The 19,973-nt window shown below is 42.1% G+C and overlaps 1 protein-coding gene across 1 annotated transcript in view; it reads left to right on the top strand.

The window, feature by feature from the left end:
- Positions 1 to 3,663: 3,663 nt before the first annotated feature.
- Positions 3,664 to 19,973, top strand: part of HIF1A (hypoxia inducible factor 1 subunit alpha) — a 150,592-nt gene continuing 134,282 nt past the window's right edge. The window contains exon 1 of the mRNA XM_029598154.1: positions 3,664 to 3,998. Coding sequence (XP_029454014.1) covers positions 3,967 to 3,998 — 32 coding nt within the window. The 5' untranslated portion in view covers positions 3,664 to 3,966. The remainder of the gene's footprint in view (positions 3,999 to 19,973) is intronic.

Here is a 19,973-nt window from a genome sequence, read left to right as displayed (position 1 = left end):
AGAAAAAATTAAAATAAATAAATATATCTTCCTAGGGATTTGTCAGCTTTAACGCGTGCAGGTAAGCGGATTTTAAAACATTCTCACGTGAAGGACATTCACAGTTTTACCAATTAGTCCACCAGTTTTTCCAGTCCATCTTGAGGTCATCTACACCCTCTGATTCTTTACCCTGCACTCCCCCCAGTTGACCCAGACTCCTCACCCATTCATTTTAGGTCTAAACAAAGATTTATGCAGACTTATACCTCATCAGGAGCAAAAGTAAACATACGCAGCTAACAATCCACCACACTCTGTGGCCACTGGATTTAAAATTTGGATTTACGTGTGTAAATTTTGGGCCCGCCCTTTACACCCCATCTCTGCCCCTTTATTTTTTACTCACACGCATGCATATATGCACCTTATTTGCAGCTTTTAAAATATATGTGCAGTGACCACAGGTTTGTGCTTCAATTGTCAAAAGGTAAAGGTAGGTCGATTCAATCCTCAATTCTGAGGGGGGTGGGGGGTTCCCCTTTTTCAGGAAGTGTATCTCCTGGCAGCCCCTGGGGATTTGGTAACAACCAATGTGTTAGACCATGCTATCCCGATCAAAGTACTGTACACGACTAATCGTGGGTAGTAACTAGTAAAATTTGTGCATGGGCAAATGCTAATCCAGCTAACTTTGGTGAGATACTCAGCAGTGCAGCTGCACTACTGAATATTTATTTATTTATTTATTTATAATTTTTATATACCGACATTCTTACATTAAAATGCAAATCATACCGGTTTACATAAAACAGAAAAAGCAGGAAAAAATATTTCCATAGTCAAATACAGAAAACATTTATAATAAAATTGTTAACAAAGGCATAAGGTGGGAACTTGGAAAAAACGTTACTTAACAGAAAACGTAAAAGAAAAAATAGTAAATGAAGCACAAAGAGTTGATGTCGGGGGAGGGCCATGGTCACACAGCGCAGTCACCCATTTCCCCTCACCTCCTGATGATAGTTCCGTTTCTTTTTTTATTATTTAAGATGGTGTTCACTTCTTGCGGGGGCCCAGGATGGAGGGTGGCCTCCCCGCTCGCTGGCGCCTGATGGTGAGGCCATATATATATATGAATATATCCGACTATCTTAAAGACAGCCAGATAACTTTATCCATTTAATTTTAGGACTATTCTATGGCACAACCAGAGTTAGCCAGATGAGTTATTTGGCTAACTTTGCCCGGAATGCACCCAGAACACTCCTATGTTATATGGCTAAATTTTAGCCAGATAAGTGGCTGAAATATTAAAAAGTCAGCATTTAGTCAGAAAACTTACAGAAGTTATGTGGCTAATGCCTTTGAATACAGACTGCTTAATATTTTCATTAAAAATGAAACTATTATTATTTATATTCTGTAATTATAAAACATCCATTTCAGAGTATAATTTATACACAAAAAGAAAGCAACAATTAAAAGAAACCTAAGGCCGATACAGTACATTAGCCGGCATTTGGATGCATGTTTTGGATGCGCTAGCTTTACCTCTTATTCAGTAAGGGGTAATAGTGCGTCCAAAACGCACGTCCAAACCCCCCCCCCCCCCCCCGAACCTAATAGCACCCGCAACATGCAAATGCATGTTGATGGCCTTATTAGGTATTCCCGCGGGATTCAGAAAGCAAAATGTGCAGCCAAGCTGCACATTTTACTTTCAGAAATTAGCGCCTACCCAAAGGTAGGCGCTAATTTCTCCGAGCACCGGGAAAGTGCACAGAAAAGCAGTAAAAACTGCTTTTCTGTGCACCCTCCGACTTAATATCATGGCGATATTAAGTCGGAGGTCCCGAAAGTTTGGACCCGTGGCTGGCGGATCAAAAATTGAGCATCGGCTCAAAATTGAGCAATCGTCAAACCCGCTTACAGCCACCGCTTCTGTCAAAAAAGAGGCGCTAGGGACGTGCTAGTGTCCCTAGCGCCTCTTTTTACCGCCGGGCCTAATTTAAATAAATTAAAATACTGAATCGCGCGCACAAGAGAGTGGCCTGTGAGCGCGTCGGGGGAGTGGGCGCTCGCCCGCTCTCCCGCAATTTTACTGTATCGGCCCGTAAGTAAGTAGCAACACTAAGATAACAAAGTGGATCTTCTAGACAATTTATACGATTTCTCATAGGCTGCGGATGTCCCTTCTCTTTAGTCAGCGCCTTGATCTGCTGTAAAGAGACCTCGAACTGCCTCTCCAGCATGGGAACTGTCACAGCTTTAGAGTGCCTTTTGTCTTTAGGTCACTGTTTCAAACCCAGTTTATGTTGGTACAGACCTGTATGAAATTAGTTGACTTGCAGAACTTTGACAGGCTGATGCAATAAAATCTGTTCAGCTGTACATTTTGTGCAGGTATACATTATTCCCTATGTAGAAAGGAGTTTTACCTGCACAAAGGGGCCAATGCAATATAGTGCGCTCAGCCAAGCGCACTGTTTAACCTGTGGTTGGATGCAGGTTTTGAATGCACGTCCACAACCCCTTATTCTATAAAGGGGATTAGCACATCCAAAATGCGCGTCCAACCCCCCACGAAACTTATAGCACTCATGGCAACCCAGAGCAGGCGTTAATTTCTGAGCAGCCCAAAAAAAGTGTACAGAAAAGCAGAAAGTACTGCTTTTCTGTACATCCTCTGACTTAATATCATGGAGATATTAAATTGGAGGAACCAAAAGATTAAAAAAAAAAAAAGTATGCGGGCGGTCAGATTAGGAAAAGGGATGCTCAGTTGTCAAGCATCCATTTTCCTAACCCATGGCTGTGCAAAGTTAGGAAAATGGATGCTTGTAAAATTGAGCATCTGTTTTCCTAACCTGCTGACAGCCACCTCTCCTGGTTACCCGCTGCCTAGGGGCACACGTTTATCCCTACCGCCTCCTCGGCAGCGTGACCCCTCATTTAAATATTCGATTGAGCGCCCAGGACAGGTGCTGGGCGCAGGTTAGGGAAGCGGGCACTCAACACTGAGCATCCGTTTTCTGCACTGATTTGGGGCTGATTGCATCGGCCCCCAAAATATTCGTTTAAAAATGTGCACTGAGCTCAACACTCTCACATGGAAAGTCCATGCAAATGAGGGCATCAAGCATTTCCTCCCAATGCAGAGATGTGTACTGGCGCACATTTGCACACCTAAGAGCTCTCCGAGGATAGCAGGAACTACCGTATGTCAGTCCCGCCCCTCTCCTCTCACATGGATTTAGTATTACTGTGGAAAACTATTTGCGGAGTGGGGCACTGCTGGGTCTGTCAGTGTGCCAGAAGTCCCAGGGTGAGCTCTGAATTTACTGGAAAGAGTTGCTATTGCTTGCAATGCCTGAGCCACTCTGAAAGAATACTGGCGCCACTGTCGGGGGCAGGCCTGAATAGCAGCATGGCAGCGGCAACGCTCTCAAGTGCGTATGAAAATCCGGCACTGGAAGCAGTTGCCTAAGTTCGGGCCTCGCCGTAACAGAAGCATTGACACCCCCAGTCTGCCTCCTACAACTCTGCCGCACAGCTTGCCATTTAGTTAATAAGACCAAGAGGAGGCGCACTCTAGTAACCTCGCTCGCTCATTCACCCGCTGACGTCAGGCGATTTCACGTAATGTGCGTCCCGTACCTGCCTCCCTCGTGACGAACTGAGCCCATCAGGCCACGCCTGCGCAGTAGAGGAGCCAAAATAGAATTCAGTGTGTGTGTGTGTAGCCTGCGGTGCCAGCGCCCTGTGCGTTTACATTAAGCCTGAGGTCAAGCGACGAGACGAAGCGGGGAGAATACCGAAGGAGCCGTGGGCCTGGGCTCTCCTAGCGTTCAGCCGTGGGGGCCAGGGTTTGTGTGAGAGGGAAGCGCCAGAGGGCCCCGCACTTCGTGACTGTTGAGTCCGTACCTGGACGCGCTCTGACTCGTTAGGCCGGAGTGGAGGAGCATCCGCGGGAAGCGCCGAGACATGGAGGGGCCGGTCGCCAACGACAAGAAAAGGTACGGCGCGCCCTTACGGCTGCCGCTCGCTCGCTCCCCTGCGGACTTCCTGGGCACCTCTGGCGCCGGCTGCTGCCTCTTGGCTCTTCTCCTAGTCCTGGCTCTCTCTTCTGTGCTTGCTGACGTCCACGTCGCCATCTTGAGATAAGGAGCTTGAAAATGTTTCAGGGGGCAGTTGAAGAGGGAGGGGGGGAGGTGAATCCCCGTTGTCTTTGTGAAATCGGTGTTAAGCGTTGTAATCAAACGATTGTTGGCCTTGCTTATGGCGAATTTAGAAAACGGGGCCTGGCCTTGGCAAGGCAGAGCTAAAGCTTCGAGGCGAAACGTGTGATGCTTTTCGCTGAAGAAAAGTAGAAAACCTGGTTTTAGTCGGTATCTTGTACTAGCCCACCCTGTTTGCGTTGAATTTTTTGGCATATTTTTGAATTTGTTAAATTGGCAGCTTTGGCGAAACGAAAGGAAGTGAAAGTTGCTTTTAGTGTTTGGCTTATTAGTCTGCAGCAAACACCCTTTGGCTAAAAAAATGTTTATTTTGGTAGTGATGTCAAATGAATCAGAATAAATGGCCAAAGGTCTTTCTTGATGAGCCTGGTTATTACTGGAGAATAAAACATTTATACCACTAAAAGATACTTATCCAGTTTTAGGTATGTCTTTTGGTGCTATACTGACTATAGTGGGTGCTGTGGTTACGGTTGACTTTTACTTTGGGTGAGATTGTTGGTTTATTGATGGCACACAAGGGTTGTGTAAGGTTAAGTTTCTAAAACAAATTTTTGATATTCATTTTAGGGATGTAAAATATGAAATGGCTAACCAGTAATAGACTATTAAATAGAATGGTTAGTGTAGCAAGCTGTAAACCAGGGACATCAGAGTTCAAATCCTTGTGCATGTCACTTCATCCCCCCCCCCCCCCCCCCCCATTGCTTCAGGTACAAACTTAAGGACTGATTCATCAAGGTAATTTTCATAGACACAGAATGAGAGAAAAGCTTTAATGAATCGGGCAGTTAGCTTGTAAGCCCTCTGGGGACAGGGAAAACATCTACTGTACCTAAATGGCACCTGTTTTGAAGTGCCTAAAAGTGGAATAAAAATAAGAAAATAAATCTTGACTACTTCAACTGCCAACTCCGGGCTAGATGTACTAAACATTTTTTTTATAAACACAATGTTAAAAACCCCTTACTATATATCTATTCCTATGTTATCTAAAATATTTCATAGTACTTCTGCCTTAAAGCCAACTAGGGCTTATTTACATTTCTACAAATATTCTACTTAAAAAATTATTTGCATACGGACACAGAAAATGATTAAAAAAAAAAAAGGACCATAAGGTTCACCTATTCTGCCCAGACACTGTTCTATGACTGGAAGCATTACTCAATAATAAATTTGTAAGGACTAAGGGGGTAATTTTCAAAAGATTTTACGTGCGTAAATAGACCTTTTAAGTATGAGAAAAACATAGGTCACAATGTTAAAATAAAAAGCATTTTGTTTCTGTAGCCAAGATTTATTAACCAGGGATCACTGTGTTTCAGATGACACATGACCAGTATTTATAAAGATATTGTTAAATAGTTAAATATGTATAAATTTATAAACAAATATTTGTAAATTTGTATTTATTTGTATATGAGAGCCTGTGGGCAACATACATTTATTAGCATTCTTATGGAATATTTTATTAACATTGCCTAGAAGCATCTTCATTGGGGTAATTTTCAAAAGCATTTCCATAGTAGTGAATTCAGAAACCCATTTAAGCACTTAAAAGTGCATTTACATACTAAAACCTATGACAGTTCAATAGTGTATATCTTATTGTTTGGCTTTGATGAAAAACATTATCTATAGAAAAATGTATTCATTTAAAATGTTATAAAATGCAAATTGCAAAACTGTTCTAAGCAGTGTACATAATAACATAAATATCAGTTTAAAAACACTCTTTAAAAAAAAAGTACCAGACTCCCACAACTACTTTTCAGGTATTGAGCTGTATTAATATGTAGCAGTAGTGTGCCAGAATGGGATGCCACCAAAAATTTGGAGAGCAGCATCCTTGTTCATTCTGCAGCCTCAGGATAGTGAGAGAGAAAAAAAAAAGTTTGTCATGATATCTAAAGGAAATGGTTTATGAACTAATCACTAAAACTATTTATTAAGCTGTTGGGCGATGGCTGAGTGTGTAAGTCCTGCTGCAGCTCACTTGAGCACTTCTTTCTGGCTGGCTGTGTGGCTCCCATGCCTGCCTCCATGTTTGACAATTTTTATTAGCATCCACAAAAATGTAAACATGTACACAATTAAAACTTATGAATAACAATCATACCAAACATTCACACACTAAAATCTAAAAACCTAATGACACAATGTAATACTTCTTACAGTACATCAGATTAAAGTGCAAAAGCATTTCAAATATATTTATAATGCAGAAATACTTTTCTTCATAAAGTTTCCAATGTTATCCAACTTCTTTCTTCAAAAATCAAAAAAGTTATCCGCTTCCTCTCCCTTTACAGGGACCCAGATTCTTTTAATGTATGCGTGTGCTGATTCTCTGCAAGTTGCACCCGCAAAACTGTTTGCATTAATCCACAGATTATCTAATCAACTTGCATCTGGGGCAACTTGCCCTCCAACACTCCATCCACATATACGCCGTCCAACAAAGGATCCTTGTTTCACACCCTCGCCTGGGCTTCATCAGGGACTCATTCTTAATAACTACGGTATATCACCTATATCAAAACAATAAAAATTGTATATAATGTGCTTTAAAAAGACAATTACAACTCCACTATGAACAACAAAACACCCTCTATTAACTTTACCTGTCTTATTCTCGCAATCAAATACCGAATGCCGTTCGAAATTCAATATCTTTTTATCAGCTTCTAAATGCAGCCTCTAAAAAAATTAAAGATATATCAAGGGCAAATCATCATAATACCGAAGCAAGCATCTAGCCAAATTCAACAAACACTTTAAAAACGCCACCATATCCTACCTTCCAAAGTTTCCAACGCTTCACCAGAGACAACGGATATCACGTGTCACAAAAACGTAGTGACGTCTCCCTGTATCCTCCAGCTTATATATCCTACTAATTACCCCAAACCCTCATTCAAAAAACCTTAATTCTGACCACCTGAGATCTTTTCAAGTCACATGTAGAAATGCATCCCATTCGATGGGACCATTTAGTCCATTCGGGGCCACCGCACCCCACCAAAAAATAAAACGCTGTTCTAACTGACGTAAAGATGCAGATAAATAACCTCCCTTTACTAGATTTAATTCTCTCACTACAAAGAATTTTATATCTACTGAATAAAACTTTTGCGTCCAATGCTCTACCAAAGGAGCACTCATTTTTATCGCATTAATGCGGTTTCTATGTTCTATTATCCGCAATCTAACCTTTCTGCTTGATTGACCTATATATATAAGATTGCACGGACATACAATCGCGTAAATAACTCCACTGGAATCACATGAAAAATGCCCCGGTAATCTATATGTAAACTTTAAACAAGGATGTTGAAATTCTTTCATTGTCAATACGTGTTTACACACAGAGTATGTCCCACAACATACTTGACCGTGTTCTCTATCATGTCACCTTCAATCTGCGATGTTTAAGGTAATCCCCCCCCCCAAATTCTGACGCTTCTTTATTGCAAAAATTGATTTTTCACCAAATACCGGAATAGATGATAACATCTGCCAATGCCCTAATATGCCCCGTTTAATATCTTTAATTTTAGATGAATATGGAATAGTGCAAACAGTTCTTGAGAGCCTAGATTTTTTATTTTGTATAAGAAGATTATCTTATACAAAATCTCAGGTGGTCAGAGTTAAGGTTTTTTGAATGAGGGTTTGGGTTATTAGTAGGATATATAAGCTGGAGGATACAGGGAGACGTCACTACGTTTTTGTGACACGTGATATCCGTTGTCTCTGGTGAAGCGTTGGAAACTTTGGAAGGTAGGATATGGTGGCGTTTTTAAAGTGTTTGTTGAATTTGGCTAGATGCTTGCTTCGGTATTATGATTTGCCCTTGATATATCTTTAATTTTTTAGGGGCTGCATTTAGAAGCTGATAAAAAGATATTGAATTTCGAACGGCATTCGGTATTTGATTGAGAGAATAAGACAGGTAAAGTTAATAGATAGAGGGTGTTTTGTTGTTCATAGTGGAGTTGTAATTGTCTTTTGAAAGCACATTATATACAATTTTTGTTTTGATATAGGTGATATACCGTAGTTATTAAGAATGAGTCCCTGATGAAGCCCAGGCGAGGGTGAAACAAGGATCCTTTGTTGGACGGCGTATATGTGGATGGAGTGTTGGAGGGCAAGTTTCCCCAGATGCAAGTTGATTAGATAATCTGTGGATTAATGCAAACAGTTTTGCGGGTGCAACTTGCAGAGAATCAGCACGCGCATACATTAAAAGAATCCAGGTCCCTGTAAAGGGAGAGGAAGCGGATAACTTTTTGATTTTGAAGAAAGAAGTTGGATAACATTGGAAACTTTATGAAGAAAAGTATTTCTGCATTATAAATATATTTGAAATGCTTTTGCACTTTAATCTGATGTACTGTAAGAAGTATTACATTGTGTCATTAGGTTTTTAGATTTTAGTGTGTGAATATTTGGTATGATTGTTCATAAGTTTTAATTGTGTACATGTTTACATTTTTGTGGATGCTAATAAAAATTGTTGCACAACAGTGTATTTAAAGTTTAAGAGAATTCTCTGAGTGTAAGGTTGTGTTTAGTTGGTAGAGAATTTTTGAAAATATATTCCCTGTGTTGTTTGCCTCCATGTTTGGGCAGGCTGGGTCGCTATAAACTAGCTCTAGGACAGCTATTCCTAATCTGTGGGTTGGGACCCCGAATGGGATCACAAAACCTTTTAATTGAGGTCACAAGTGTCTCAAATGGCAGTATTCTTCAGGCACTAGAAGCAGCATTAAAAGTGGAAGGCAGCATGGGTCTGAGAGCTAGCACACACTCACATGCCCTGCATTGGTCCCAATTTTTCATGAGTTTCTGTGGCAACAGGAAGTCCTGCACTAGGAGAGATTGGAGCCGCTTAAATTTGCTCACAGGCCCCATGCCGACTTTCATTACTAATTCTGTTGCCGCTTGCAGATCACTGTTGGGCTTAGGAGCAGCCATGAGGGAGGGGGATGTCTGAATGTGCATGGGCTGGTAAAGATTGATGACAGGAGATGCCATGGCAGCCAGCCATCTCTTCCCACCAGTTGCCTTATCCATCTTTAGCCCAATTCCCAAAGAAAAAGTTTGCTCCTGACCCTGGCCCAGCAGGGTGGTTAGAGAAGGATATGTTTGAAGGGTGGGTGGGATTAGATACAGAAGGGGGTTTGAATGTTGGTTCAGCTGTACAGGGGTTGGCTATGGAGAGTAAGGAAGGGTAATGAAAGAAGATTTGACTGGGGGATATATGAGAGGAACTGGAGAATGAGAGGGAATCAGATGGGGGCTGTATGAGGAGGGAGTAAGGTTGGGAGATGATAGGATTAGTTGGGGCTTATAAGAAGGGCTTGTGGGTAAAGAGGATCAGCTAGGACATGTGATAAGGGCTGGGACGGTAAGAGGAGCTGGCAGATGTAAGTGGGTTGAGGTTGAAAAATGGGATTAACTGGAGGGATTGAGGTAGCGAAGAGGGTTATCAGCTGGAGAAGTGGAGTTTTAGAATAGGTACTCCAGAGCAGGGGTGAAGGTTGAGAGAGGATCAGCTCAAGTGTTGAGAGTGGAGTGGTATGATTGTTGAAGGGGAACCACATCCTTGGTGATTTGTTTTGGTCATCCTCTGGGGTCAAATACATTTTTAGGTACTAAAATGGGACCACATTGACTAAAAGCTTGGTAAGTCTTGTCCTAGGAACATGTGGGCATGTTGGTGTGTCTGGGAGGTAGGGACGTTGATGCAGTTACCATCAGCCTTATATTTTGAACAGTTAACAGTTTTTAAATTTCAGTAGACTTAGTGGCTAACTTTTTAAATATTTACATCCATTGCTAAATTCTGAAGTGAAAATTAGCTCCAGCAGATAGATATACAACTAACTTTCAAAGGTTAGCTTTCAATGGCTACCACTCAAGATGCAAAAAAATAAAAGCAAATTTTTCTGGGAGTATTTTCAAAACAAAAATATCTGGTTATGTTTACACTTGCTCTCTTTATGGGTATATTTTCAGAAAAAAATATGTGCATTTTTTTGAAAACCCAAAATGTATGTGTAGATACCCCAACTCTACCAACTGAAATACCTCCTGTCAAGTTTACCTGCAAATAGGGAAGGCAGGTTTTGTTTTTTTTTTTTTTTTTTTTTTTTAAAGAGTCCATTTCCATTGGTAAAGTACTATTTTACCCTCAGGAAAGGTAATTTTCAAAGCCATTTTCCATGTAAAATTTCTTAAATAAAACGGGTAGTATTTTTTAAAATATTTGAAATAAATTACATGCACTTTCACTTTAAAAATTGGTGCAAAGTCTGCAGGGGAAAAAGTACCTGTAAACTTTGCACTTATGCGGCCAGTCTTTAAAATACCCCATGTGAGTTCTGTCTGAGGAGGTGTGTGGTAGTTCATCTTCTCCTTAATCTTGCAGATAACGTTTTAAGATGTTCAGAATTAAGAACATAAGAAATTGTCATGCTGGGTCAGACCAACTCAATCAGGCCCAGCATCCTGTTTCCAACCGAGGCCAGGCCACAAGAACCTGGCAATTACCCAAACACCAAGAAGATCCCTTGCTACTGATGTAATTAATAGCAGTGGCTATTCCCTATCGGGCCGATACAAAGAAAAGTGTGAGAGCCGGCGAGCACCTGCTCTCCAGACGCACGCACAGGCCACTCTCCTGTGCACGCGATTTTAGTATCAGCTCGCATGCAAATGAGGGCCGCTGTAAAAAGAGGTGCTAGGGACACTAGCGCGTCCCTAGCACCTCCTTTTTGACAGGAGCGGCGGCTGTCAGCAGGTTTGACAGCAGACACTCAATTTTACCGGCGTCGGTTCTCAAACCCGCTGACAGCCACGGTTTCGGAAAACGGACGCCAGCATAATTGAGCGTCCGTCTTCCGACCTCGGGCCGATTTTTAATTTTTAATTTTTTTTTTTAACTTTTGGGGCCTCCGACTTAATATTGCTATGATATTAAGTCGGAGGTTGTATAGAAAAGCTGTTTTTTCTGCTTTTCTGTACACTTCCCCAGTGCTGACTGAAATTAGCACCAGCTTTTGGGTAGGCATTAATTTCTGAAAGTAAAATGTGCGGCTTGGCTGCACATTTTACTTTCTGTATCGTGGGAGAATAACTAATAGGGCCATCAACATGCATTTGCATGTTGCGGGCGCTATTAGTTTCAGGGGAGTTGCAGCATGTTTTTGACGCGCTATTACCCCTTACTTTATAAGGGGTAAAAACAATGCGTCAAACGCGCGGCCAAATGCAAGCTAACAGTGTGCTCCGCCAGAGTGCACTGCACTGTACCGGCCTGTAAGTAAACTTGATTAATAGCAGTTAATGGACTTCTCCTCCAGGAACTTATCCAAACCTTTTTTGAACCCAGCTACACTAACTGCACTAACCACATCCTCTGGCAACGAATTCCAGAGCTTAATTATGCGTTGAGTGAAAAAGAATTTTCTCTGATTAGTCTTAAATGTGCTACTTGCTAACTTCATGGAATGCCCCCTAGTCCTTCTATTATCCGAAAGTGTAAATAACCGATTCACATCTACTCGTTCAAGACCTCTCATGATCTTAAAGACCTCTATCATATCCTCCCTCAGCCGTCTCTTCTCCAAGCTGAAGAGCCCTAACCTCTTTAGCCTTTCCTTATAGGGGAATCATTCCTTCCCCTTTATCATTTTGGTCAACCTCTGTACCTTTTCTAATTCTATGTCATCTTTGATATGTAGTGACCAGAACTGCACACAGTACTCAAGATGTAATTGTACCATTGAGCGATAGGCATTATGATATTCTCTGTTTTATTCTCCATTCCTTTCTTAATAATTCCTAGAATTCTATTTGCTTTCTTGGCTGCTGCGGCACACTGAACAGAAGATTTTAATGTATTATCAATGATGATGCCTAGACCCTTTCCTGAATGGTGACATCTAATATGGAACCTTGCATTGTGTAGCTATAATTTTGGTTACTCTTCCCTGCTTGCAGTATTTTTGCACTTGACCACATTAAATGTCATCTGCCGTTTGGATGCCCAGTCTTGCAAGATCATTTTGCAATTTCTTGCAGTCCTCTTGTGATATAACAACTTTGAATAATTTTCTATCGGCCAATTTGCTTCCATCACTAGTCGTTCTATATCTAGGTCATTTATGCATATGTTAAAAAAAAAAAAAAATCGACCTAATACAGCTCCCAGGGGCACTTCACTATTCACCTTTCTCCATTGAGAAAATTGACCATTGAGCCCTACTCTGTTTTCTAAATTTTAATCAATACCCAATCCATAATAGGACATTGCCTGTTATCCCATGACTTTTTAATTTCCTCCAGAGTCTCTCATGTGGTACTTTGTCAAATAAATGTTTTATTTTGTTAGTTGGTTGGCTCGATCACTTGGAATGTGTGGTAAAGAAATTTCTAAATAAAGTTTTTAATGGATTACTTTGGTTAGATTATGCTATATAATGGGAGTCAGTAATAATTGTGTACTATATATGAATGTATTTGAACAAGTAGTGAATTAGTAGTTTTGAAATTTATGAACAGTAAAATCATAATGGCAGCTCATTCAGTCCTTGGAAATAGAGACTTAAGACAGTTGATCAGGACTAGAAAATTCTGCAGCATATCTTTTTAGATTTTACTACAGTACTTTGGCACATTACTTAGCTTATAATTTATACTACATAATGGGCCCGATTTTATAACATGCTTGTGCAGCCGCGCGCATGTAATAAAATCCAGGGTCTGCGCACGCAAGGGGGTGCACACTTGTGCACCTTGCGCACCGAGCCCTAGGGGAGCCCCGATGGCTTTCCCTGTTCCCTCCAAGGCCGTTCCGAAATCGGAGCGGCCTCGGAGGGAACTTTCCTTCCGCCTTCCCCTACCTAAACCCCCCCCTAACCTTTATTATGTAAGTTGCACCTGCTTCCGGGCAGGTGTAGGTTGCGCGTGCCGGCGTATGAGCCCTCGGCTTAGCGGGCCTTCCAAGGCTTCTGGCCGCGCCCCGGGACATATGCACGTCCTGGGGCTTGCGCCATCACCGAGCCTATGTAAAATAGGCTCGGCGCCCGTAACACCCCCCCCCCCCCTGCGTGCGTAAATCCAGTCGGATTTACGCACGCAGGGCTTTTAAAATCTGCCCCAATATGCACAAAATATTCCTTTAAAAAGTCTTGCTGCTTTTGTTTGTGAAGCAACAAGTGAAGTGATTAGATTTGTAAATGATGCAAAAATATTCAAGGTAGTTGAAACACAAAGAAACTTTGAGGAACTGAAGAAGGACCTTGCAAGACTTGGGAACTAGGTATTTATAGTTATGATCATGAGTTAACATGCCCCTGGCATAATTTGTAAGATGTGTAGCATTTTAAGAAAACAGGGATGATAAGACAAAACATGTCTGTTTTTAATGTATTTCAAATTGTGCTGTTCTGTAATACATAATTAATAATTAAACCATAGCAATAAAGGAAATAATAGTCCTGTTCAGAAGTTGCATATCCTTGAATGTTTAATATACTGTTGCAAGCATGGACCCTTGGGCTGAGACAGAGTTGACACTACCTGCAAGGTGGAGTCCCCACTGTCAGCAGGCAGATTCAGACAAGACAGAGACCCAACCGGAACTTTGCCTTTACCAGCTCATGTTCCTCTCGGTTTGAGCCTTTGGTACCACATGATCTGTGAACGTAGCTGGGTTGGAACAGGAGAAGGGAAGATATATCTGGTAGCAGGCTATGGTCGGAGACAGGTGGCAGTCAGGCTGGTCTAGGAGACAGGCTGAGATCAATATCAAGTATCCTTATCAAAGGGATAAGGATGGATAGGCAAGGCAGGCAGGCGAGGACCGGAACAAGCAGGAGAAGAACACTGCAGAAGCAACCACACGGACAGATGAGAAGTCAAGGACTATAGAGGCTGAAGACTAAGATCACTGGGCTGGAGTAACTCACTCTACTATGGGCAGTAGAGAACCTGTTGCAAAGGCAAGCAAGGACCTTTTATAGGCCAGAAATCCTGATGCCATTCTTGGGGGGTCGCTGAACTTTTCCTGCCGCAGTACCTTTAAATCATAAATGCACAATGCAGGAGCTGGCAGGGTATTGGCTGTGACGGGCTAGGGCCCAGCAGGCTTTGGACCAGTGGATTTCCGCTATGTGGAGACATTGGCAGTGAGAGAGGGCAGCGGGGGTCCAGGAAGAAGGTGAGTGTGGCCATTTGCGGGGTTAGCCTGCAGACCACCAAACAAAACAGATACTGCAATGAAGGGTGTCTCGTTTGATTGTAATTAGTGCCTGTGTATAAATAGTCAATGAGTGTGTTTAGCTCTTGAAAAACTCTTGTGCATTTCATCCAGGGCTGCACTGAGTTTGGTTACTGAAGCATGGGGAAAGCAAAAGAATGGTCATTAGATCTGCAAGCAAAAGTAGTTCAACTTTTTAATAAATCAAGAAAAGGATATAGAACAATATCCAAATATTTGAAAATGCCAATCAGTACTGTTCAAACTCTAAGAAGTGTAAAACTATGGTTTTGTTAATACCAAGCTATGGTCAGGTAGACCAAGAAAGATTTCAGAAACAGCTGCCAGGAAAATTTGTCAGGATGCCAAGAAAAATCCACAAGCAACTTCTATAGAAATTATAGACTTCTCTTGAAGCAAAGTGGTGTGAGTGTTTCAGCATTCACAATAAAGAGGTACTTGAACAAAAATGGGCTGCATGGTAGAGCTGAAGAAATAATGCCATTGCTGCATCAAAGCCACAAAAAAGCTTGCTTACAATAAGTCAAACAGCACCTAGAGAAGCCTCAAAACGTCTGGAACAAAATAATTGAGTGATAAGACCAAAATTGAACTTTATGCTCACAATCATAAATTCTGTTCGTAGAGGAATCGTCAAGGCCTATAAAGGAAGAGAAACCACCATCCTTATCATGAAGCATGGAGGTGATTCTCTCCTGTTTTTTTTTTTTTTGTTTTTTTTTTTTGGGAGGGGGGTGAGCTAGAGCTGCACAGGGAATTTAGTCAAAATTGATGGCAGGATGAATGCAGCATCTTAGAAAATATCAGAGGAGAATTTGCATTCATCAGCCAGGAAGCTGTGCATGTGGCTCACTTGGACTTTCCAGCATGACCATGATCTGAAACATAAGGCTAAGTCAACCCTTCAGTGGCTGCAGCAGAAGAAAATGAAGGTTCTGGAGTGGACATTAGTCTCCTAACTTCATCATTGAACCACTTTGGGGAGAACTCAGGCATTCAGTTCATGCTAGACAACCAAAGAATTTACAGTATCTATCTGGAGGCTTTTTCCCAAGAGGAAGGAGCAGCTTTACCACATGAGAAAATAAAGGTTCTCATTCACAACTGTCATAAAAGACTGAAAAATGTCATTGATGCAAAAGGGGGCAATACACAATATTAAGAACTATGGGTATGCAAACCTTTGAACAGGCCCGTTTTATTATTTCCTTGATTGCTATGGTTTGTTTAATGATTGTGCTATTCTGTGATGCATAATAGTTTAATTTGAAACACAAAAATAAGATGTTTTGTTTGATCACGCATGTTTACATTAAATGCTACACATCTTATAAATTATCCTGGGGTATGTAAACTTAGAGTACAACTGTAAATGGCAGAAGAAATTTAACATGGATAAGTGCAGTGTGGCAGGGAAAAATAATCCAAACTCTGGGTACACACTGAATTTGAATAACCTTTAAGAAAAGAATCTTGGAGTCAGTGAGGACAAACAGGTGATGCAATATCAGCACGCATTAAAGGGGCGCTCATGATTGAGCGCCCGCCCCCTTAACGTGTGCTGATCTTCCTTTCTGGGGCGCCCAGTACAAATTGCAAATGGGCTGCTGCGGTAAAAAGGAAGCGATATGGAAAATTGTGCGCCCCTAGCATCTCCTTGGCAACAGGTTCCCAGGCGAGGTAGGTGTCACCCGGTTAAGAAAAAGGACACTTGGTTTTAGAGCGACCGTTTTCCTAACCTGACTGCCGACACGCTTTTGTGTGTTTGTTTTTTTGGGGTTTTTTTTTTTTTTTTTTACATTTTTTGGGACATTTTATAATTTTTTAATTCCTCAGACTTAATATCGCCACGATATTAAGTTGGAATAAGTACAGAAAAGCAGTATTTTCTGCCCTTCTGCACACTTTTTGGGCTTCTCCAAAATTAACACCTGCTCCAGTGCAGGTGTTAATTTTGGTGAGTAAAAATGTGCGCCTTTTGCACACTTCTTTTTTATGCAAGGGGAGGAATAGATACTAGCCTCATCAATTACCGTATTTTTCGCTCCATAAGACGCACTTTTTTTCCCCCAAAGGTGGGGGGAAAATGTATGTGCGTCTTATGGAGCGAATATAAAAAAAAAACCAAACAAAAATCTAACAAACACCCCCCCCCCCCGACTCCCCCAAGACCTGCCGACTTAATTTCCTACAACCCCCCCCCCCCCCCAAGACCTGAAATTAATTTCCTGCAACCCCCCACCCTCCTGACCCCCCCAAGACCTGCCAAACGTCCCTGGTGGTCCAGCGGGGGTCCGGGAATGATCTCCTGGGCGCGGGCCATCGGCTGCCAGTAAACAAAATGGCGCCGACGGCCCTATGCCCTCACTATGTCACTGAGACCGACCGCTGCTATTGGTCGGTCTCAGTGACATAGTGAGGGCATAGGGCCGTCGGCGCCATTTTGTTTACTGGCAGCCGACGGCTCACGCCCAGGAGATCGTTCCCGGACCGCTCCTGGACCCCCGCTGGACCACCAGGGACGTTTGGCAGGTCTTGGGGGGGTCAGGAGGGTGGGGGGGGTGCAGGAAATTAATTCGGCAGGTCTTGGGGGGGGTCAGGAGGGTGGGGGGTTGCAGGAAATTAATTCGGCAGGTCTTGGGAGGGTCAGGGGGGTGGAGGTTGTTAATTTAAAGGGATGGGGGGGGGGGTTTTGGGGGTTCCCACAGAAAGAAAAATTTTCTGATCTGGGGAGTGGACCGAAATGGCCCTCCCCAGACCCGAAAACAAAATGGGGAGAAAAAAAAAACCTATGCACTCCCCTAATTTGCTCCATAAGACGCCCAGACGCAGAGCCGGTTTAGCACAATTTTTTTTTTTTTTTAAATTTTCCCCCTCTGAATCCTAGGTGCGTCTTATGGTCAGGTGCGTCTTATGGAGCGAAAAATACGGTAGATTACACACTCTACAAAAAAACCCCCCTGTGTTCAGGTAATAAGGCCCTGCTCACTATTCCAACGATACAAACAGCATGTCTAATGCAAGTGAGAAATGGAGCGATTTCTGTAGCCGGCCCTAAAATATGGAATGAATTACCTGAAAAGCTAAGACTCCAACAAAATATACAAGATCTATTATTTCCAAAACTCTTTTTATGAAGTAATATTGTTATAATGCAATTTATTATGTATTTATTGTATCTTTTCTCTTTTATATTTACTTTTATTGACTTTTGAACATTGTGTAAACCATTATGATAGAATCTATCTTAATGACGGTATATAAAACTAAATCAACATGCATTTGCATGTGATGAGCACTGTTACTTATGTGTGTTTGGGACACTCAGACCCCCATTTGGCATCGGGGTTATGGGTGCGCATTAAACCTTGCGCTGCAGCCATGTGTGGTATAATATCGGCCTAAATATTTTGAAATCCTCAGCTCAGTGTGCTGTAGCTGTTTAAAAAGCAAATAGAATGTTGGGAATTATTCAGAAAGGAATAGAGAATAAAACTGAATATTATAATGCTTCTGTATAGATCTGTAGTGTGATTGCACCATGAGCATTGCATGCAATTCTGCTTACCCTAATCTCAAGAAAGATATTGCAGAATTAGAAGGGCATCAAAAATGATAAAGGGATGCATGCAACGGCTCCCTTTGGGGCCAATGCAATACAGTGCGCTCAGCCGAGCGCACACTGTATAACCCACAGTCGGACGCGGGTTGAATAGGCGGTAATCAATCCCCTAATACAATAAGGGGGTTAGTGCTTACTCAATGCGCGTCCAACACAGATTGATTCTAATAGCCTCATTCACATGATGAGCGCTATTAGGCATTTACTCCAATGCAAAAAAAATGTGCGTTAATAGATGAGCACATTTAAAACAAGTACAGAAAAGCAGAAAAAACTGTACTTCCTCCTACTTAGTATCGTTGCAATATTAAGTAGGAGGAAAAACTTAAAGAAACAAGTGGGAAAAAAAAAAAACCCAAAACACTTGACAGTCGGGTGCAGGAAACAGATGCTCAACAGATGCTGGGGGTCCTGAACCCCCGGCATCTGTTTTCCTAACCGGCAGACGGCCGAATTAGGAAAATCGATCAGGTTCTTGTTAGCAAGGAGGCGCTAGGGGCGCACAAGCAAACTTAGCGCCTTCTTACTAACGTGACTCCCTAATTTAAATATTGCATGGTGCTCCCCTTGGGGGCGCATGGCGCGCATTAAGAAAGCTGGCACTGACTGTTCAGCGTCCACTTTCTACACACATTTATTGCATCGGCCCCTTTATGAATAAAGGTTAAATAGGTTAGGGCTCTTTAGTTTGAAGACAAGCATGCAGGATTAAAAAGATCTTATTCTTATATACAGCATGATTTTGCCCTTCAACAATTTCTGAAGAGGAGTAAAAAGTGAGACAAAAGGAACAAAAAATAAACTGGGTTAATGCTGAAAAAGGAAAAACGTTTTATAAGAATATAAGTGCCATGCTGGGTCAGACCAAAGATCTATCAAGCCTGACATCCTGTGTGAGAGTGTCTAGTTTGAATTACCCAGCAGATCCCAAAAAGTTGCTTTCTGTTAACTCCCTAGGATAAGCAATGGCTTTCCCCAACTCTACTAGATTAATAATTGTTTATGAACTTTTCCTCCAGAGCTTGTCCAAAATTCCCTTAAGAGTGTAATTGATTAACAAATGAAACGGTGTTCTAGAAATTTTTCTACATGTTCTGACTTTCCATGAGGCACTGGTAATAGATGCGTTGAAATAGGTTACTGTAATTGCCTGGAAATATATGCTTGCTTTCCATGGGGAGATGTTCTGCTTGCTGCAGAACTCCTCAAACAATCACCAGACTCTAGTATATGCCAGTGATTTTGAGGGCTTTTGAGCTTTCATCAGAGGAGTAACCCCTTTTTTTTGCAAGCATGCCCTTTCAAGGGTCAAGCTGTAAGAGAGAACAGAGCCATATTCTCCATTGAGACAGGCCCTTGACAATAAAAGATCCTGTTCCTTGGGGAGGAAGGAAGCATAGACCCTGTTAACAGTCTCATGGGGATGGTAACTTTTAAACAGCTGCGCGGGCACACATATAAGCACGTATGCTGGCTCGCACTAATGGACGTGGCCATTTAATAACATATGAATTTGTGTGTGCATGATATAGGCAACTTTTGTTTCCCCATTGATAGCAGGGTGGAATTAGCCATGCTGTCCAGGAGCGTGTACGTGACCGAACTAGGCGGAGATTCTCTCAGTGAGTCACAGAGCTTTGACTCTGTGCGGCTACGCGGTTGTCTTCTTGCACGTACCCAAGTCCTCCCCCCAGTCTTTTTTTTTATTTCCACGAGCCGTTCGCATGCGTGGATTTTTCCAACTTCTTTCCAACTTTTGCTGCCGCGATTGATTCAAAGCCACCCGGTTTCAAGTATTGCCAATGCGGCAAAGTTATGTCCACCACAGATGGAC

This window comes from Rhinatrema bivittatum, chromosome 4 (assembly GCF_901001135.1).
Source record: "Rhinatrema bivittatum chromosome 4, aRhiBiv1.1, whole genome shotgun sequence".
Taxonomy (NCBI): Eukaryota; Metazoa; Chordata; class Amphibia; order Gymnophiona; family Rhinatrematidae; genus Rhinatrema; species Rhinatrema bivittatum.
This window is presented reverse-complemented; position numbering and strand designations above follow the sequence as displayed.